The 22,938-nt window shown below is 43.4% G+C and overlaps 1 protein-coding gene across 1 annotated transcript in view; it reads right to left on the reverse strand.

The window, feature by feature from the left end:
* Positions 1-22,938, reverse strand: part of LOC115172609 (vascular endothelial growth factor receptor kdr-like) — an 80,173-nt gene that overhangs the window by 39,189 nt on the left and 18,046 nt on the right. The window contains exons 2-11 of the mRNA XM_029730220.1: positions 21,740-21,827; positions 19,397-19,599; positions 16,318-16,445; positions 13,584-13,743; positions 11,478-11,614; positions 11,202-11,385; positions 10,880-11,006; positions 10,375-10,544; positions 8,568-8,724; positions 5,227-5,341 (exon numbers count right to left, since the gene is read on the reverse strand). Coding sequence (XP_029586080.1) covers positions 5,227-5,341; positions 8,568-8,724; positions 10,375-10,544; positions 10,880-11,006; positions 11,202-11,385; positions 11,478-11,614; positions 13,584-13,743; positions 16,318-16,445; positions 19,397-19,599; positions 21,740-21,827 — 1,469 coding nt within the window. The remainder of the gene's footprint in view (positions 1-5,226; positions 5,342-8,567; positions 8,725-10,374; positions 10,545-10,879; positions 11,007-11,201; positions 11,386-11,477; positions 11,615-13,583; positions 13,744-16,317; positions 16,446-19,396; positions 19,600-21,739; positions 21,828-22,938) is intronic.

Here is a 22,938-nt window from a genome sequence, read left to right on the forward strand (position 1 = left end):
CAGATCGCGTGGGGTTCTGTTTTGTGTTCAGAACGACATCTGTTTTCAGAGCAGCCACATCAAAGGTGCTGAATGCTGTGGCTGTATTGTCTGGGTGGTGTCAACTTCCTGGGTTTCTAGCGCCATTGTGCTCTGCCCCTCAGAAACAGGGCTTTAGCCATGAGACTGGACTGTGTCGGACACATTTTCCCTGTTTTAATATGGTTTCAATGTTTCAGCTCATATTGTGAGCAGGGTTGGGGAGTAACGGATTACACAAAAACGGTAACTGTAATCCGTTACAATAGCAGCAAAAATATTGTAATCAGATTACCGATACTTTTGAAAAACTAGATGATTACTTTGAGGATTACTTTTAAATTCAGAAAGGATGTTTGCGAGAAAAAAAACCGTTGACACTTCTCTGTTTATCAATGACATTCAAATCAGCATTGAAAAAGTTGAAGTTTGTTCCACCTGAGCGAGTCGGACCACAAGTCAGAGACCACTACGATGAAACACCAAAATGAATGTGTTTGATGGATCGCGGGAAAAGAGCAGGAATAGGCTTTTGTAGGCTACAGTAAAAACGCTGCAAATGTCTTCCAATGGTGCGACTGCTGTCGGCATCCAAAGATTATCCAATTTGAATAAACGCTTGGAGGTAAGGATGACAGTAGTGGTGTAGTCTACGGCGATACGGATATAACTTATTATTGATATCTACATAGCGCATTGATGTAAATCACACTGCTGCTCTCTCATTTAGCTATTTTCGTTTTACGGATTGTGGTTGTTGTGGATGGCTGTTCACAAATCTAAATGTGTATTTGAACCCAATAATGGTTGGATTCAAGAAGTTTAAGCTGCCTATCAATCATTGTTTTTGAAACCAGTGGACAGCCAATGAAAAATGCGCTCTTGCAACAGCTGCATAGTGCAGATCCAAGCTTATGGAATAAAAGTGGGGCTTTTACTGCTCAATCTAATTCATTCTGATAAAAAAGAAAATCCATAGGCCTAATGCACACATGCTCAAACTTGCACACTTTTGATAGACTTAAGGGGGCAATCTGTAGTTGCTACATCTATTTTTGGACTTATAAATTATCGAATTAATGAGCCCAATCAGTCCTTCATGAAAACAAAATCATGAACAACAGAGTAGGGCTAGCTAATACTGTATTATCCTTAGTTTTGGGATCATGCTCAGGTAAAACAATTCGGCTAATCTATACTTCCATATTTCCAAGACCTATTCTTGAAGATCAAGTGGTATAACATTTATTAAAATGGCTGGAATTCTGATAGACTTTGGTTTTTAATGTAAAGATTTAATTTAATCGTACTATTATATGTAGTAGAAAGCGATGGGTTAAAAGAAGCCTACATAACCAACCCATAAAGTAAAATGTAACATCCATATATGGCCAGCTACATAAACTTTAACATTGATTTATCCTGCAATAGATGTCGTTCAATTGGTAACATACATTTTTGTCTTCTTCTAATGCCTCTTAAGGGGAAAGTAATCTAAAAGTAACGGAATGTAATCAGATTACGTTACTGAGTTTGGGTAATCCAAAAGTCATGTTACTGATTACAATTTTGGACAAGTAACTTGTAACTGTAACAGATTACACTTAGAAAGTAACCTACCAAACCCTGATTGTGAGTGTGCGCTGTGTAAACATGTTTGGATGAAAAAACTAGCTAAAAGTTGTGTTAAGTTGTCTACCCCGAGTTGTTATGACATTGGTCAGACCACTGATGGAGTAGTTACGTGGTGTTGTGTTACGGTCATTACTCACGATGATGTAAAGTGAGCTGGAAAACAGTCGTTTCAACAAGTGCGCTCTGTCCCTAAGTGGTGACTTGACCAGACGCATTGTGACCCCAGGGAGGGCCCATGCTTCTCTCCCCCCGTCCCCTGGCGCTGTGACCCAGCCCAGTCGGTCCCCCTCTCCACCAGGAGCCCCTCTGAGGCTGGCCATGCAAACCTGATTAACACTCTATTCTCATTCACGGAGAACAGCGATTTATGTGGGGTGACAGAAAATAATTATCTCCCAACAAATCAGTGCTTGTTATCACTGACCCTTAGTCCTCACCCCTATAAAACACTGGTGTTTGGGCCACAAGCGCTTGTAAATAAGGAGAGCCTCCCTATTTATGTCCATCAGAGATTGGTAGTGTTAGAAGTGAATGAAGCCTAAGCCCTCTATTACTAGGTGTGTACTGTATTGTACCTGAAGGATATCCGTTTCAGATCGATAGGTAGTCAATAAAGTGGTGAATTGGGAGCACAAGCAGTGTGCAGGCCTTCCTGTTCTTTACAGTATGTATACCATTAGCATGACTCCTGTTCTTTACAGTATGTATACCATTAGCATGATTCCTGTTCTTTACAGTATGTATACCATTAGCATGATTCCTGTTCCTTACAATATGTACAGTATACCATTAGCATGATTCCTGTTCCTTACAATATGTACAGTATACCATTAGCATGATTCCTGTTATTTACAGTATGTATACCATTAGCATGATTCCCATTCTTTACAGTATGTATACCATTAGCATGATTCCTGTTATTTACAGTATGTATACCATTAGCATGATTCCCATTCTTTACAGTATGTATACCATTAGCATGATTCCCGTTCTTTACAGTATGTATACCATTAGCATGATTCCCGTTCTTTACAGTATGTATACCATTAGCATGATTCCCGTTCTTTACAGTATGTACTGTATACCATTAGCATGAGTCCCGTTATTTACCGTATGTATACCATTAGCATGATTCCCGTTCTTTACAGTATGTATACCATTAGCATAATTCCCGTTCTTTACAGTATGTATACCATTAGCATGATTCCCGTTCTTTACAGTATGTATACCATTAGCATGATTCCCGTTCTTTACAGTATGTATACCATTAGCATGATTCCCGTTCTTTACAGTATGTATACCATTAGCATGATTCCCGTTCTTTACAGTATGTATACCATTAGCATGATTCCCGTTCTTTACAGTATGTATACCATTAGCATGATTCCCGTTCTTTACAGTATGTATACCATTAGCATGATTCCCGTTCTTTACAGTATGTATACCATTAGCATGATTCCCGTTCTTTACAGTATGTATACCATTAGCATGATTCCCGTTCTTTACAGTATGTATACCATTAGCATGATTCCCGTTCTTTACAGTATGTATACCATTAGCATGATTCCCGTTCTTTACAGTATGTATACCATTAGCATGATTCCCGTTCTTTTCAGTATGTATACCATTAGCATGAGTCCTGTTATTTACCGTATGTATACCATTTGCATGATTCGAAATCCCTTCAACCGTGCATCATCAGAGGGAGGAAACACCTTCATAAATCTCCTATAGGGGAAAGCTGGAGAAATACAATTTCATAAAGTTTACCACACCAGCATACGTGTTTGGGTAAGGACTTAATATTACCAGTATTTTCTTCGGTGATAGGTTTGCTTGTGCTGCTGAAATGCTTATATGCTGGCTAGATTTATGTCCCAATTTGACTTAGTGTGTTGGAACGGCTGTCTTTCAACTAATCCTATAGATGGGCTTTTGGGGAAAACAGTTGAGGCCTGCACTTAATTACGTTTGGAGTGAATGGTTTTGGTAACAAGCTCCTCTAGGACATGTGCTGTAATGTCTACAGTCTCCATGGTCAGTATGCTTTGGGAACGCATGCCAAGACGTGGTCCATTTCTTGTGAGAGGAAGTGATCGAGTGTTTAGTAAACTGCAGGGCAAATTGCAGAAACTTCTATTGGAGACGTAGGAACTAATAGTTGTGTGGTTATATGGTCAAGGTGTCCCAGGTCAACACTTTTAAGATGGTAATTATTTGCATACCTCTTGTGGAACCATTACATTCAGCTATAGTCAAATAATACAGATATGATGAAAACAATGAAAATAACCAATTATTTCAATTTCCAAACTTTGTTTCAGTAGTTCCAGCGATTACGGCTGATCTCTTCAAAAAGGTCAGCGGAGTTAGGAGGGAACCTATAAAAGTCCATTCTCCGCTGTCTGCACACGCATACGGCTGTACTGGGCTGTTTTACGAGGAGCTCCACAGGCCTCAGTGTTCCAACAGACAAAGATCCACTGATGTCAGAATAAACAGTGCTCTCTGGCAGACTAGGCAGCTGTATCATTTACAGGCCTAGCTGCTTTAGATCCAAAATCTGCGTTTTGTTCTGAGGGTGTTTTTCACTCCAGCAGCGTGAAATGAACTGTGTCTTTCAGTTAATGGGGCAGACGGACAAACGATTCAAGAGAGCAGCACTGAAAAGAGCCAAAATGCTTTTTCTTCATGGCAGTTCTGGCGCTCGACTTGCGTTGACCTTAATTGAAGGCTAAGGGGCTTCTTTTAATAAAAAGCAAATCATGTCAGATATGATGGCCTGTTTGTTGCAGACAGTTTATACGAAATGACGGATAAGTTGATTTAGTGGCAGTTTCTGCAGCGTAAACAATAAAGTGGGTTTCCGTGTCATAAATATGCCTACTGGTATACGCTAAATGTATTTTACCATATATAGCTTTTTCTCTGTACATGTTTTATATTACAATGTATAAATGAACTGTATTTACAATGTACTGTACAGACTGTACTATATTTCATTATACATATTGATGATCCTTCCATAACTTTTGGTCACAGTTACATAAGTCTCAAGTGATTCAGATAGAATTAATCATTCTAGAACTGCCAATATGAGGATGGGGATTGCCTAGATTTATTGTTTTCAGATGTTGCCATCACAAAGAGAACGGTCATGGAGATTTCCACGTCAGTGTTCGTCTCTCCGAGGCCTCTCTATAGCCATTTACTCTAAATCCCTTTCTCACACAGTACATCTCAAAGTAATTGTTGTATATGTTTATTCCATGTGTAACTCTGTGTTGTTGTTTGTGTCGCACTGCTTTGCTTTATCTTGGCCAGGTCGCAGTTGTAAATGAGAACTTGTTCTCAACTAGCTTACCTGGTTAAATAAAGGTGAAATCATTTTTTTTTTAATTGCACAACTATTTTGTCATTGACATTGACATTTCTGCTCAGATTACAGTGTATTTATCAAACCTGACTCATATATGAAAAGTACACCCACATGAACTATTGTTCTAAGTTGTACAACGTTAAGCAGTTTCAGGTTGCAAATCTAATGAGATCAAAGCCATATTATATACATACCTTGTTCTTTCCTTTCACCAGTTCAGTTTGGTTGTTTATGCTCTCAATCCAGTTGTGTGAGTAGTTCCCCTTATCGTCCAGTTGAACTGGGATTGGCTCAGTGTAAAGGGTGCACCTATAGGACAGAGGAAATCAGTGATTACTCAACTAGACGAAACGGCTGCAGGTTACCTAAAGTATGAACTCAGTTTTGTCAATTAGTACAGAATATTGGACAGGAGACTGTTAGAGCAGGATGCTGTGTGGCCATGACATAATTTCTTGTGTTTAATTAGTGGGAACCAGAAATGATACTATGGACCATCGATTGATAATATGGACCAGCGATAGCTGTCCAAACGGTTTGACAATGTGTCACTCTGAAACAGCAGGAATTAAACCCTAAGAAGCTCTGACTAACACCATAGCTTTTGTATGGCCTTTTAGGATGCAGTGAGCTACAGCCCAGTAAAACCAGACTGCCTGCTGAGGGGAACAATCAGGCTGGTAAGGAGCGAGGCAGCAGTGTGACAGGAAGCCCCATGCTATGCTTTTTATTTATCCCTTATTTGACCAGGTAAATTGACTGAGAGCACATTCTCATTTACAGCAACGACCTGGGGAATAGTTACAGTGGAGCGGAGGGGGAATAAATGAGACAACTGGAAGTTGGGGATGATTAGGTGGCCATGATGAGGGCCAGATTGGGCCAGATTGGGAATTTAGCCGGGATTAACACCCCTACAATAAGTGCCATGGGATCTTTCGTGAACACACAGAGAGTCAGGACACCCGTTTAACATCCCATCCAAAAGACGGCACCCTACACAGGGCAATGTCCCCAATCACTGCCCTGGGGCATTGGGATATTATATATTTTTTTTAGACCAGAGGAAAGAATGCCTCCTACTGGCCATTCAACACAACTCCCAGCAGCATCTGGTCTCCCATCCAGGGACTGACCAGGACCAACCCTGCTTTCACCTCGACTAACCTGTACCCCCACACATTGACTCAGTACCGGTACCCCCTGTATAGAGCCTCGTTATTGTTTTGTAATTTTCTTGTGTTACTTTTTGATTCAATTTTTTTACTTTAGTTTATTTAGTAAATATTTTCTTAACTCTATTTCTTGAACTGCATTGTTGGTTAGGGGCTTTTAAGCAAGCATTTCACGGTAAGTTCTACACCTGTTTTATTCAGCGCATGTGACAAATAACATTTGATTTGATTTGATTAGCTTCAGAGGCAATTCAGCAGTGCATGGTGGTATGCTGCGGGCTATGCGTCACCTCGAACAGGAAACCCCCCCCCACTCTCTGGCCAGAGGAGATAAGCCTGTTCCCCAAACCTTATTGGGTCAACAAGGGACAGCTGATACCATCTTACCCTGCTGCTGATAAAGAACCCCCCCTTCATCTCGCCCCATCTCCCAATCACTCTTTCTTTAACTCCCAACTGCTATCTGAGACGTTACGCTTCCCCAACCACAAGGGGACTGTGATTTGTGATTTATTCGAGGTCCCATCCTGAAATGATAAGTGGCCAATTTGCAGTGACAGGTACTTGAAGTGGGTCTGAACTGTATAAAACAAACAGTTGGCTCAATCTGCCTCCAATCAGGCCACGGCTGGCCTGGGCTGTTTCTCTGTCTGAAGCCACTCCCTCATTAGCTGCTGAAAAAACAAGCCCTTTTCAGCGTCAAACGTTTATGAGCCACTGTTTCCATTGCCAGAGTTGATTATCTTTAGGACTGCAGAAACGGGGCACTTTGACACAGCTTGACCCTCCGCCATTATTTCTGTCACAAATTTGGCATACCAAGAGTGGGTTTTTTAACCAATAATTATGGATAATTAACAGAAGCACTTGTCAAGCTAAAGCGCATGAAGTGTAACATAAATCAGGCCCTCCGTTGTGAGGCCGTCCAGAGACGTGTTTTTCTAGCGGTGTTGGGTCCTGGTAATCCCGCGGTAATGGGCCATTGTTTGCCTGATCTTACGCCTTCAGAAAGGACCCCTGCTGTCACTGACTGTGTTCTGGCTGCTCTGGCTTTCAGGGAATGTTCATGTTGTTAAAGGTTCACTAGCAGGTCGACATTCACGCCCAGTCACTCATACCACACGCTCTGTCCCGTTCAGCTCTCTAAAAGCTCGGGGAGTCTGAGACTAATATATCCTCACTCCCCGCCCACAGAGCCAACGGCCACAAATGAGTGGGGAATTCTCCGGGGCTGCATTTCTTTGATAAATGTTTGTATTCTGGGCCAGAGTCAATTAAAAGGATGCAGGCATGTTTATGGAGAAGGAGCCCCGGGCTTGCCCGGTGGTTCTGGACTCCAGACTCATACGATGATCTGGTTTTGTGTCTGTCTTTGTATGTGCGTCTGTCTTTGTATGTGCGTCTGTCTTTGTATGTGCGTCTGTCTTTGTATGTGCGTCTGTCTTTATTTGCGCGTCTGTCTGTCTGTCTTTGTATGTGTGTCTGTCTGTGTGTCTGTTTGTCTTTGTATGTGTGTCTGTCTGTCTGTTTGTCTTTGTATGTGTGTCTGTGTGTCTGTTTGTCTTTGTATGTGCGTCTGTGCGTGTGTGTGTGTGTGTGTGTGTGTGTGTGTGTGTGTGTGTGTGTGTGTGTGTCTGTCTGTCTGTCTGTCTGTACGATCCAGTTCCAATACTGTGACAGCTGAGCTTAGCGTCCAACAAACCTAAACACTCATCCAAAACATAACCAGGAGGTGCACTGGCTAAGACAAAGCTGGTCTGCTTTACCAATCATGTCTATTCATACAGGCCCGAGAGTGGACAATAAAACTCAAGGCAGTGTGGACAAGGCAGTGTTTCACCATACCTACAGAAATAACTAGAAATGCACAGTGACCCCAGGATGAGAAAACACACAAACCTCCCTGTGACCTATCTCTGTTCTCCACATGAAACTGTCCGTTTCTGTCATTCGAAACTCTAGTCAGATGGTCTTGGTGACTAAGTATCCTTTTGATCCATGGGCTGGGTCGTTTGAGGAAAAAATATAGGACTTTCATCTCAGTTCTGAGTTTATTGCTTTGGACCTTGGGAGTTGTGCCTTATGATTGTGCAAAGCCTTGATACTGTATCTTCCCAGGTCTGTGGTATTCTTATGGTTTACAGGAAAACAATGAAAGTACATTACCAATGAAGGAACATTGTGAAAGTGAAAGACAAGAAGTGAAGAATGCAGAATTGTGTTACTGGAAGCGTTAAGGTTAAAAGGCACTGATGCAGTAGGAGAATTCAAAGAAAATGGTCTTCGCAGTTTAGTTAATGATTTAGTTCAACCCCCCCACCCCCGGATAAACAAGCCAGGATGGTGTGTCGGTGACTCACTCTTTGTCGGTGGGGTCAGGATGGCATGGTTGCCAGAGCCACGTGACGTCGGGCATGGGCACTCCAAAGGCGGTGCAGGTTAGCTGGTGCTGCTTGCCGAACATGTACGGTTGGACGTCCACCGAGGCCACCTCCTCTTCTGAGATCATAGGCCTCACTGAGACACAGACAAAGAGATCAGACACGGTTGCATTAACCGTTACACTCTACCTGGCTGTTGGAGGTCATCATGTCTTTATAAAGATACAGGTCCGTCATCATGATGAATAACTATGGAAAAGGTCCCATCAACATCCAGTTGTCATCTAGCCTCAGAGAGTGGGCTTTGAAGTGCTTGAAAATGGCTGAGTGATTGCATAGCCCTGATACCCTGTGGTTGTCCATCACATCAGGGTGTCACAGTGTCTCAGAGCCTGACCTCTACCCTGCTGCCTCTGGGACAGATGTGGCCCTATGCCCAGGCCCAGGTCAGTGGATCAGGAGTGTGGGAGAACACAGCAGTAATCAACACCAGACTGACTGGCGGACGGACAGACAGACTGGATGCCACCTCCAGGAAAATGTTCACATCAGTTAATCATTGTCAACCAGTCAGTGTGTGTGTGTGTGTGTGTGTGTGTGTGTGTGTGTGTGTGTGTGTGTGTGTGTGTGTGTGTGTGTGTGTGTGTGTGTGTGTGTGTGTGTGTGTGTGTGTGTGTGTGTGTGTGTGTGTGTGTGTTTGTATGCCTGCATGCATTGGTGAGGCTGAGGCTGAAGTCGTAACATGGTTTCTCTCAGCAATGTCCTCAGTTCAAGCCCCGGCTGCTGAATATTTGAGATCTGAAGCACTGGGGCTGAACTTCAAACGCTTGATGAACGACGTTTAAAATTGTTTCCTAACTGTTCCCAGGAATCTTTCTTGATTTCTCCTTCCATTGTTTTTGTCTGGGAGAGTGGGTCATTATTTTTGCCATTCCAACAACTATGTTGCGTTGAGCAATCGGGACAGCAAGTGTCCATAGATAACATTTATATGGGGGAGAGAGGGGGCTGATCTTTCCACTTTGGCATGACAGGGGGATTCCTGGGTAATGTGCGGGGAATGGGATGGAAATACTTTGTTATGCGTTCTATTGCCCCCCGTCGCCAGCTTGGAGTAGTATCTGAGTGGCACACGTGTTGCTCAACAGAGTTCTTAAGGGCAGACAGATTGCACTCCTCGCCTCTCCATCCAACACACAATCAAAGCCCCAGAACATAACACCGACCACTTCTACAACCGCTGGTGTTAACAACCATCAGTATTTACATGGCAATCATTACAATATATTTGTTTGAACAGTCTTTGCTAAAGCATATAAAGTACCCAAATAGCCCTATATAATGTACAGAACACGGTTGTTTATACGAGTGGTGCTGGGCCAGATGGGCTACATACACATGGAGAGGATGTAAACAAATGATTGCCCAAGATGACGCTTACAATGGAGTTATGTCCGTCCCTGCCTTAGCTCAGTGAGACCTTGCCTTCACGCAGTACCAGTTCCGAACACACTGACCCACCGTAGATGGTGACCTTGGCTGAGGCGTGCTTCTTGTTCCCCATCTCAGCCATGCACCTATACGTGAGGAGCTAGAGAGGCTGGGTTCCTGTCATACTGCAGGCCAGGACCAACCGGGGGCTTGAACCCAATGTGCCGATGCTGGTCGAAATGCTGAGGCCCAAAGTCCAGGCCATTGCTTCATTTCCTCAGGATGGCCAGTCATTTGGAAGGACAAGGTATGGGGTATAGGATGGGATAGAGCGGCGATTTAAAATGAGCTTTACCTTGGACTACCAGAGTGTAGCTGAGATTCCTGTAGAGGCCTCTCTCCTTGTTGCCCAAGGCGATGGTGAAGACCCCGGCATCCTTCTGCTTCACGTCCTTGATGAGTAGGTTGTAGCCTGAAGACTCGTAACAAGTGGAGTTTTCGTTGATGGGGACGCCATCCTTATACCTGGGAACGAGATACACCAACATTTGCTTTAGAAGTTCAGCTCATCATAATGTACTGATATGAAAGTTGTTTTACATTTTTTTACATTTTAGTCATTTTAGCAGACGCTCTTATCCAGAGCGACTTCCAGTAGTGAATGCATACATCTCATACATTTCATTTCATGCATTTCTTTGGTTTGTTTGTTGTGATGATAATTAGTGAGCAACTCTATATCCCAAATCAAATACTCGCATGCTTTAGTTTAGTGCACACAGTCACAACAGAGCTATTATATTCATCAGGAGTTGACAATACACGCAGTGGAATGTCCCAGCAGCTGAACTCAGTCTTACCATGTCATAGTGTCGGGTGGTGGCAGTGCATTGACCTTGGGTTCAAACATCAGCTTGTTTCTACCCTCTGTGTAGACTACTCTCCTGGCCCATTCATTCTTATAGGACACATTCAGGTATGGATGTTCTGAAATCACACGGGAGAAGACCAATGATGAAAGCATTAAAACGACTGTTGAAAAACAACAGTATAAATGTACTATCAATGAGGTCACACAATGAATGCCCAAGATGACCCTTACAATGGAGTTATGTCCGTCTCTGCCTTAGCTCAGTGAGACCTTGCCTTCTCGCAGTACCAGTTCCTAAAACACTGACCCACCGTAGATGGTGACCTTGGCTGAGGCGTGCTTCTTTTTCCCCATCTCAGCGTTCCCTATCTCTGCCGTGCACCTGTACGTGCCCCTGTCGTCCATGGTGATGTTGGACAAGGTGATGGCTTTGTACATCCTGGTGATCAAAGCCGGATTCTCTCTGATCTTATTGACGGTGGGGTTCCGATTGACCTGGGGACGCAAAGGCATTCATCAACAACCCTGAAACATTGACCAGTAATTGACCAGTAATCTTAAAAGATGTTGAATGACTAAGAACTTACCATCCTCTTTGGGTATTCCCATTGGAAGTTGATCCTTCCGTTAAAGGTGGTCTCTGCAGAGCAGTTGAGGACCAGAGTATCTCCCACTAACAGCTTGAGTCGTTCATGGTTGATCTTTACGTTCCTCAGGGAGTTGGCTATGCAAGCAGAGTTAGAAGGGAAGACACAGTGAAAATGAAGCAACATCCTCAGTAATCCCTCTGTCTCTCGTAGCCCTTTCCTGCAGTCACATGACCGAGTGGCTTCATGGGTGGAATGTTACTAAAATTTTTCATAATTTCATAATTAATAAACATTGTTTAAAGAAACCCTCAGACAATCTGATGTTTCTATGTGAAAAGGTTTTGTTATATTTCAGACTTCTGTAATGTACACTACCGTTCAAAAGTTTGGGGTCACTTAGAAATGTCCTTGTTTTTGAAAGAAAAGCCAAGTTTTTGACCATTAACATAACATCAAATTGATCAGAAATATAGTGTAGACATTGTTAATGTTGGAAATGACTATTGTAGCTGGAATATATTCTATTTTTTATAGAATATCTACGTAGGTGTACAGAGGCCCATTATCAGCAACCATCACTCCTGTGTTCCAATGGCACGTTGTGTTAGCTAATCCAAGTTTATCATTTTAAAAGGCTAATTGATCATTAGAAAACCCTTTTGCAATTATGTTAGCACAGCTAAAAACTGTTGTCTTGATTAAAGAAGCAATACAACTGGCCTTCTTTAGCCTAGTTGAGTATCTGGAGCATCAGCATTTGTGGGTTTGATTACAGGCTCAAAATGGCCAGAAACAAATACCTTTCTTTTTAAACTCGTCAGTCTATTCTTGTTCTGAGAAATGAAGACTATTCCATGCGAGAAATTGCCAAGAAACTGAAGATATTGTACAACGCTGTGTTCTACTCCCTTCACAGAACAGAGTAAACTGGCTCTAACCAGAATAGAAAGAGGAGTGGGAGGCCCCGGTGCACAACTGAGTAAGAGGACAAGTACATTAGAGTGTCTAGTTTGAGAAACAGACGCCTCACAAGTCCTCAACCTGCATGTTCATTAAATAGTACCTGCAAAACACCAGTCTCAACATCAACAGTGAAGAGGCAACTCTGGGATACTGGCCTTCTAGGCAGAGTTGCAAAGAAAAATACATATCTCAGACTGGCCAATAAAAAGAAAAGATTAAGATGGACAAAAGAACATAGACACTGGACAGAGGAAGATTGGAAAAAAGTGTTATGGACAGACAAATCTAAGTTTGAGGTGTTCGGATCACAAATAATAACATTTGTGAGACGCAGAAAAAATGAAAAGATGCTAGAGGAGTGCTTGACGTCATCTGTCAAGCATGGTGGAGGCAATGTGATGGTCTGGGGGTGCTTCGGTGGTGGTAAATTGGGAGATTTGTACAGGGTAAAAGGAGCTTAATTGGAGCCAATTTCCTCCTACAACAGCACAATGACCCAAAGCACAGCTCCAAACTATGCAATAACTATTTAGGGAAGAAGCAGTCAGCTGGTATTCTGTCTATAATGGAGTGGCCAGCACAGTCACCAGATCTCAACCTTATTGAGCAGTTGTGGGAGCAGCTTGACCGTATGGTACGTAAGAAGTGCCCATCAAGCCAATCCAACTTGTGGGAGGTGCTTCAGGAAGCATGGGGTGAAATCTCTTCAGATTACCTCCACAAATTGACAACTAGAATGCCAAAGGTATGCAAGGCTGTAATTGCTGCAAATTGAGGATTCTTTGACGAAAGCAAAGTTTGAAGGACACAATTATTATTTCAATTAAAAATAATGATTTCTAACCTATATTTCCTATTCATTTTGCAACTCAAAAAACAAGAACATTTCTAAGTGACCCCAAACTTTTGAACGGTAGTGTATATCAAGTGTAATATTGGGATGCTATTTTTATTTCAACTCTATATCTGACATGGTACAGGAGTATTCTTTTTTTAAGCCCATAAACATGTGTGTGAGGTGTATACTTTTGTGTCAAAGTAGATTTGTTTTAGACTACCAAGAAACACTCTGTGTAACCCTGATTTAGCCCACTGCAATACAAGGTTAAAAGCTCAATTAGAAAAGGAGAAGTTACTCACTTTGCCTCAGAGGGATGTACTGTGACTGGACCTGTTGGCCGTTGACGCTGGTGACACAGGTCAGGAGACGAAAGGAATCGTAGGGACCATATGGGATCACAAAGCCTATTTTGGGGTCCCATTCCTTCGATTGTTCTATCTCCTCTGATAAGGGTGGCAGCTGAAAGAAGAGACAGGTAGCAAAGTGTTTGTCAAAGGGATTATATGTTTAGTCACACTTCTAGTTCTGCAAGTCTTTAAAAAGCACTCAGCCAGTCAGACTAAAATACGATGTGGGCAACTGGCTTTGATATGAAACTCCACACTCCAGTGAGCTCAGCTGGAGATGACAGCCCGTTAGAACCGACTTCTGATTCATTTTCATGGTTTTATGGAGTGTAACTATCGCAATTATCCACACAGCGATGCACGGAGCACTGTTGACTTTGAACAAGGGATGAAATGGATGGACGTGGCCAAGGCTTACCACTGCGGTTGTTTGTTCTCCAGCCAAGTGTTATGCTGCTGGGAGAGAAGCGAGAGGGGAAGGAAGGAAGTAGGGAGGAAGGAAGGAGAAATGCCAGAGATCTTCCAGTAGCAGGGAGGTCACACAGCCCACTAACTTTGCCATCCGAACAAGACATGAGGTCTGGCATCATGTCAACATGCAGCAGAAGACGCACTCTGTTCATTGTTGCACATAATTTATAGGAAGGCCGTTTCTTGTTATAGGATACTGTAATAAGACAAGGAGCTTGGTCACTGTGACCCAGTACCCTACACCCAGCTCCTTCGAGAGAGATTTCCTCCTATAGTTTTATTAAAAACCACTTAACCTTCCTCAGGAGCATCATCGGGCTATTGTTTTTTAAATTTTGATTCTACCCCCTTTTTCTCCACAATTTCATGTTATCCAACTACTATCCAATTACGATCAGGCGCCTTAGACAGCTGCGCCACTTGGGAGGCCCCGGCCTGTTGTTTTTGATTGGATACAGTGCCTTGCAAAAGTATTCATTCCCCTTGGCGTTTTTCCTACTTTGTTGCATTTCACCCTGTAATTTAAATTGATTTTTATTTGGATTTCATGTAATGGACATACACAAAATAGTTCACATTGGTGAAGTGTAATGAAAAAAAAAAATTGCTTCAAAGAAATGTAAAAAATGTAAAACGGAAAAGTGGTGCGTGCATATGTATTCACCCCCTTTGCTATGAAGCCCCTAAATAAGATCTGGTGCAACCAATTACGTTCAGAAGTCACATAATTAGTTAAATAAAGTCCACCTGTGTGCAATCTAAGTGTCACATGATCTGTCACATGATCTCTGTCCATAGGACCACTTTAAGCCGTACACTCCACAGAGCTGGGCTTTACAGAAGAGTGGCCAGAAAAAAAGCCATTGCTTAGAGAAAGAAATAAGCAAACACGTTTGGTGTTTGTCAAAAGGCACGTGGGAGACTCCCCAAACATATGGAAGAAGGTACTCTGGTCAGATGAGACTAAAATTTAGTTTTTGGCCATCAAGGAAAATGCTATGTCTGGCACAAACCCAACAACTCTCATCACCCCGAGAACAACATCCCCACAGTGAAGCATGGTGGTGGCAGCATCATGCTGTGGGGATGTTTTTCATCGGCAGGGACTGGGAAACTGGTCAGAATTGAAGGAATGATGGATGCCGCTAAATACAGGGAAATTCTTGAGGGAAACTTGTTTCAGTCTTCCAGAGATTTGAGACTGGGACGGAGGTTCACCTTCCAGCAGGACAATGGCCCTAAGCATACTGCTAAAGCAACACTCGAGTAGTTTAAGGGGAAACATTTAAATGTCTTGGAATGGCCTAGTCAAAGCCCAGACCTCAATCCAATTGAGAATCTGTGGTATGACTTAAAATTGCTGTCCATCAGCGGAACCCATCCAACTTGAAGGAGCTGGAACAGTTTTGCCTTGAAGAATGGGAAAAAATCCCAGTGGCTTGATGTGCCAAGCTTATAGAGACATACCCCAATAGACTTGCAGCTGTAATTTCTGCCAAAGGTGACTCTACAAAGTATTGACTTTGGGGTATTGACTTCAAGTTTTCTGTTTTTTGTGATATTTCTTGTTTATTTCACAATAAAAAATATTTTTCATCTTTAAAGTGGTAGGCATGTTTTGTAAATAAAATGATACAAACCCCCCCAAAAATACATTTGAATTCCAGGTTTTAAGGCAACAAAATAGGAAAAATGCCAAGTGGGTGAATACTTTCGCAAGCCACTGTATGTATTGCTTTTTAGACTAGCATTTCCTGGACAAGATATTTAAAACAGGAGGTCTTCTATATTTAGAGAGAGATTGTATTCTGCAGAAAAAATATATTGGAGGACCTTCCTGTTCTTAGCAGGAAGCAGACAGGATGACTCCCTCTCCTGCCCCTGAGCTTCCCCTCTCTGTGGCCACTGTCTGTTCCCGAATGCTTGAGTGGCCTACCGTTTGATGGGTGTGAGAACTCCTAAGATGCCCATAGTGCAGAGCGCCTGTGTTTATCATGTCTCTTTGCGATCTTGACTTTAGTGACGTCAATGGCAGACTTCTCTTTCAGAAAATGTTAAGGTACACTCTGGTAAAGTAATCAGTCTGATGCCCATACGTGTACAACTGGTCAACATTGGTTAGTATCATAATAAATGCTAACATTTGCTCTCTTGTGAAAGAAGAATGTGAATGAAGAATGTGAATACAGAAACTAATAATCATAAAAAGTCTTACCCCTTCAAGAGTGACAATCTGGTCAGGAGAAGTTGTTCTACAGGGAATCACTAGGGTGGCCTCATGTCTGAATGTAAACAAGGTGTTTGGAATGGGGAAATGGTGCTCCACAAACGGATGCTGGTGATCTGTAGAACAAATGAAAGAGAGTATCAATAATTACTCTATGAATTTAATTAATTTAATTAGCTGTATTTTATTAAAAGTAGGGGTGAGCCTCCCGAGTGGCGCAGCTGTCTACGGCACTGCAACGCAGTGCTTGAGGCATCACTACAGACCCGGATTCAATCCCAGGCTGTCTCACAGCTGGACGTGACTGGGAGACCCATGAGGCGGCGCACAATTGGTCCGGGTTAGGTGAGGGTTTGGCCCATCGAGCTCTAGCGACTCCTTGTGGCGGGCCGGGTGCCTGCAAGCTGACAACGGTCGCCAGCTGGACAGTGTTTCCTCCCACACATTGGTGTGGCTGGCTTCCGGGTTAAGCGAGCAATGTGTTAAGAAGCAGTGCGGCTTGGCAGGGTCGTGTTTAGGAGAACAGATGGCTCTTGCGAGTCCGTCAGGGGGTTGCAGCGATGGGACAAGACTGTAACAACCAATTGGATATCACGACAAAGGGGTAAAAGTACCAACAAAAACAACAAAAAAGTTGGGGGGGAAAATGATTCTTTCAAATCTGTTTTTTAAGTTCAGTAGAGTCAGGGTAATGTCAGGCCATCTATCTCACACAGAGATCAAACAGAATCTCCCGACTAGTGAGATCAGCTCATTCTCCAAACCCCCTCCTGCTCCTCCTGCTAGGTGCAGCTTTGGATAAAGAAACAGGGTGGAGATAGCTATGATAGCTCTATCACAGCTCCAGTCTTTCTCACCAGGGCAGGCATCGAATGCCTCTCTGACTGTTCTTTCACAGACCTGCTGTGTGAACTTTGCAGTTACACAAATACTTGAGTGATTTGTGCGAGGCTGAGCTGTTTTGGCGTGATAAAATGGACTAGTATTTGTAAAACAAATATGGAAAATGATCTAATAAACAGTTGAATGTCTTTGAAAGAGGCCTGGTTAGACTAAACACGGGGCTACCAGGCTGTCAGATCGCCAGAGGAGGCAGAGAGAGCAGCTAGGGAATCAGACTAGGACCTCCACCTAAGGAGTCTAGTACTTTTTGCATCGCAATTTTAAGTTGGCTCTAAATATCAGCATCTGTTCTGAAGGCAGGATATTAAGAAACATTTGTGCACACACATCACAGGAGCTGGACAAAAAGATGTCCTGGAAAAAATATATGTCCAGACAGAGATAGAAAGGAACTCACTGTTTGTTTCATCCAGAAAAGGTTATTCGTCAGGCTTGTCATTCTTATCTTTCTGCCCAGATGTTCCATGAGACCGATCCCCACCACAGTCCCTCAGACTAAGACCTTGAGATTTTTGAAGGGACACTGATGGCAATCTCAACTATGGTAATGTTTTAAGGTATTTATTGTTGCCTTGCAATGCTCTCACTAAGGAGCTATTTGCAAGTGTTTGTACGTGCAGTTTGTCTGTTTCGTAGAGGTCATTCTCCAAATTTTGAGGGAGGACTAAGCCTATAACATGGGAGAGACCATAGCTGGTGTCGTGCGAGGCTCCAGGTGAGACTGACTGGAAAAACAGAAGCCGGAAATAATAGCCAATGACAAGGGCTTCCAATGCGATACACTCTCCTTCCTTGTCCCAGAAGGAGTCAGGAAGCGGGGGAAAGCCTTTCTCTCTGTTAGAGGCACACCTCAGTTCTGTATGGCTTGGACTAGACTCCTTAAAATAAAAAATCCCCTCTCAACATACAGTCATATATCTATAATTACAAACCATCCTCTTTACATGTGGAGAGTTATGGCTGTTGTTGTCTGCTAAATATATATTTTTTATCTTATTCCGTCTTTTTTTCTGAAAGACTGGCTGGCTTCCAGCTCCTGTATCATGCAGGAAGATGTCAGGCTGCTCAGTGACCATGGCTCTAGCCTGGCCCTTAAGAGCCTCTGTTGTTCTAATAGCTGGCTCAGTTTAAACCGTACTGCACTGTAGGCGTCGGTCCATTTAAAATCACCCCCTGTTCTTTAGAGGGAATTTGTTGAACTTATGCTGTTCTGAAACAAACCAACTCTAACGAAAAAGATGAAAAAAAAACATAAATCAGAAGTGAAAAAGGTCCTTATCGGCGTTAAAATGAACAGAATCCAACAACCTATTTAAATCACAAAGGGAGATCCTTTTCATATCAATTTTCACACGCTGGGAGCGATTGGCTTATTATGGACTTCACGCTAGAGCTCTGCTACCTGACCTGAGCCTGATGGGCCCCAACATTATACATCTGGTTAGGGCTGGGAAGGGCCTGTTTTTTCAGCAATTACTAGGGTACGGGTAGGGCTCGGGTATCACTAAACTGATCATTAACATTTTGAAGCTGAGCCAATTGCTCGTGTTTTGCTTCAAAGTACATATCATGGTGTCAGAAGTGCTTGAACCTCATCAAATATAAGACTAGAACATTGACCGAGTCCACAGGAGAGAATATTTTAACAGAAAAAGTAATGTTCCTTGAGTTTTGTCGGTGTTTAGAGGGAGAAAAAGTAGCTAGTTTACAGCTAACTGCTCTCTGTCTTGTCACTGAGCATAACAGCAAGCAGAGGCATTGCTATGGATACTCACACAAGCAGAGCCGTGCACAGAGCGCATGCAGAGCGAGCAGCGCAGAGAGGGGGAGAACAGACAGAGACGGCTAATGGATCCTAACAAAATAAGTTATTTCTTATTTCGCGTTCAGGCAAGTCCCAGCCCTAAAATGTGGCAGAAGCAATCAGGCCTGGGTAGGGTAGGGCCTGAACGTCGTGGGCATGGGTAGTGCTTGGGCTTAAAATTCATGCCCGAGCAGGGCACTACTTCACGCAAGAATGTCATTATAGAACTCAACAATGATGATTTACTCTGTCAGCATACACTTTATACTGTATGTAAAACCCGTTGGGCTGCAAATACAGCATTGTATGCAAGGGGCTATACCACTGGGAAATGTCTGAACAGTATAAAGCGGGACTCACCTTTGACGTAGATGTAGGTGGAGCTGACGTCGGCGGAGGGCTGGGTGTACCTGCAGCTGTAGAGGCCCGTGTCGTTGGGGCTCAGGTGGCTCACCAGCAACTTACTGCAGTGGGCGTGCACCCGGGGCTCACACTCCTCCACGCGCACCCCCTCCGAGGTGACGTTCCGCCAAGGCATCCTCCAGTGCAGTTGGGCGGCACCTCTGATAAAGACACAGCAGAAGTAAGCCCTAAGAACTGATAGAGGATCAGATATGATTTAGTTTCCCTGATGGTTAAAATGTGGATTGAGGGTAGGGAAATCGGATTCTAGATCTGTGGTTAAGGGCAACATCTAAGTCAAGCGACAAAGTACAGAGGGTCTGAGAGGGTCAGTCAGACCACCTGCATCATCACTTTCTTATTACCCTCCTACCCCCACTAGGGCTCTGGGTCGTCACCCTCAGGTCAGCAGCATCACCAAGTCAAATACCTTCATTGTCTCACTTGATTTATGCACACAAAAATACTCTCAAAAGTTACAGGCACAAGCTCTTAAAGCTGGAATACTTAACTGAAGCAATAACAAAGCCGTCACCTAGCCTGGAGAAAATGTAACCTCTTTTAAATTCATAGACAGAGCTACGGATGCAAGGACGGACCATCCATGATATCAAAATGATAGTTTTAACCATGTTTTTAGAAGATACAGTGTTTGTTTACATGTACATTGTTTAAAACAAGATTATATGTTGGCTTCTGATGGGGTACAACAGTTTAACTAAACTCGTGAGGCATACATAAGTTATATTCCTCAAGAATCAATGGGTATATACAATTAATTAAGTCCAAAAATGGATGTAGCAACTAAGGATTCTAGCTTTAAGAATCCATCTGAACTTTTATTTAAACTTATTCATATCTGTGTAATATTTTGGCTTTGACCTGACCTGACTGATTATGCGTATTTTCTGTTTTTTTGATAGTGGATATTCTCAGGAAAAGAAAGAGATGAATGGTTTGCAATAATTATTCTGTGGGAATTTCTCCAGTGTCACACCATTTTGTTCCGGTTGGCAGTTGATTAGGTCCAGCCCCTTCCCTCAGGACCTCTCAGATGATGTTTATTGGAAAGTGTTTAAAGGCCCTTCCAATAATCTGGAGTCATCTTGATAACTTGGACTTGCACATGGCTGGGATCTCTGGGATGATGTGTTCAAATAACACATATTCCAAACAATGTCAGTTTTTGAGGTCCCATTAAAGCGATCCCAGAGGAGCTTGAAACATTTCTCGCTGCATACCACTGCCTCTGCCTACAGCGCCTTGGGTCAAGCAACTTCAAACTCTCATCAAAAGGCTAGGAACCATAGTTTCAGTCCGGGGACGTTTTAGCACATGGCCTTGGAGGGAAGCGTTGCATTAGGACCACAGGGGTTAGCTTTCCTGAAGTGTCTAGAAAATGATGCAAGGCTCTCTAAACGCTTAACAAATGTGTGCACTTCAGACAGACAGGGGTCCCATCAGCCCCCCAGAGGAATTTGGAACAGATTGATAAATGGGGACCACACTGGTTCCTGGCTGGGAGTGTAACTGCCTAGCTGCCTCTGTGGTCTGACGGTCTGATGCTCCAGCAGTCCCTTTTACATTCCCTCTCCTTACTTTATCCTGGCCTAGCTGTCTAATGGTGCCAGACAGGCTTTCTTGGCAGGCCAGAGAACAGCCAACCACTGGAGCAGGACCAGGAGCTAATAAATTACATGGGAGGGGTGTTGGCATGAACCGGTTGGATGTTTGATGTAAGGCTTGCCAGGGAGTTCAGATTATTTCCCGTACCTCTATCATCAAAATGAATGGCCTATTTTAAAAAGGCATTTACACTTTTTTGTTCTGTCCATATGACCTAACCAAGAAAACCCCAGAGTTGTAAAAAACAAGTATTTCCTTGTCTGGTTGTGTGGGCAGGAACAACTCCTGACTCTTGTGATGGGGCCCTATAGAGTACAGATGTAGAATATTAATTTGAACACCCTGTTGCATGAGAACTTTCCACATTTAAAATGTGTAATGTATTTGTAATTTCCACTTTGAAATTTCAGTCTTGATTTTCCCTTAAGAAAAATGTATCAACCCCTATAAAAATGTCCATTAATTATAATCCACATAATAATTTACATTTCCTGTTGTTGTGGGATTATTTTACTGCTGTAGCAAACTGGTTAAAATTAAGATCCTACATCTGTAAGTTAAAACATATTTTCTGTTGGGGAACTTGTTGGTTCAGTATGTGTGTGTGTGTGTGTGTGTGTGTGTTTGTTTGTGGGTGCGTGTGAGTATGCGTGTGTGGGTGTATGTGTGTCATACCTGCAGGTGAGGGTGAGTGACTTCCCAGTGTGGTGAAGGTGTGTGTCCCCAGAGGGAAGCAGAAGAGGGGCCGGCAGGCTGACCTGACCTGTAAAACACAGAAACACACACACACACATTCAGACATTGGCTAACACACTCAGTGGATACATTAATACACACTGCGCATTTCAAAGTGTTGCTTAACTTTCTGAACATTCGAGACGTGTAGTCCACTTGTCATTCCAATCTCCTTTGCATTAGCGTAGCCTCTTCTGTAGCTTGTCAACTATGTGTCTGGCTATCCCTGTTCTCTCCCCTCTGCACAGGCTATACAAACGCTTCACACCGCGTGGTCGCTGCCACTCTAACCTGGTGGTCCCAGCGCCTACGACCCACGTGGAGTTCCAGGTCTCCGGCAGCCTCTGGAACTGCCGGTCTGCGGCCAACAAGGCTGAGTTCATCTCAGCCTATGCTACCCTCCAGTCCCTAGACTTCCTGGCGCTGACGGAAACATGGATTACCACAGATAACACTGCTACTCCTACTGCTCTCTCCTCGTCTGCCTACGTGTTCTCGCATACCCCTAGAGCATCGAGCCAGCGGGGTGGTGGCACTGGAATCCTCATCTCTCCCAAGTGGACATTCTCTCTTTCTCCCCTGACCCATCTGTCTATTTCCTCATTTGAATTCCATGCTGTCACAGTTACCAGCCCTTTCAAGCTTAACATCCTTATAATTTATCGCCCTCCAGGTTCCCTTGGAGAGTTCATCAATGAGCTTGATGCCTTGATAAGTTCCTTCCCTGAGGATGGCTCACCTCTCACAGTTCTGGGTGACTTTAACCTCCCCGCGTCTACCTTTGACTCATTCCTCTCTGCCTCCTTCTTTCCACTCCTCTCCTCCTTTGACCTCACCCTCTCACCTTCCCCCCCTACTCACAAGGCAGGCAATACGCTTGACCTCATCTTTACTAGATGCTGTTCTTCCACTAATCTCGTTGCAACTCCCCTCCAAGTCTCCGACCACTACCTTGTATCCTTTTCCCTCTCGCTCTCATCCAACACTTCTCACTCTGCCCCTACTCGGATGGTATTGCGCCGTCCCAACCTTCGCTCTCTCTCTCCCGCTACTCTCTCCTCTTCCATCCTATCATCTCTTCCCTCTGCTCAAACCTTCTCCAACCTATCTCCTGATTCTGCCTCCTCAACCCTCCTCTC

This window comes from Salmo trutta, chromosome 3 (genome assembly GCF_901001165.1).
Source record: "Salmo trutta chromosome 3, fSalTru1.1, whole genome shotgun sequence".
NCBI classification, from domain to species: domain Eukaryota; kingdom Metazoa; phylum Chordata; class Actinopteri; order Salmoniformes; family Salmonidae; genus Salmo; species Salmo trutta.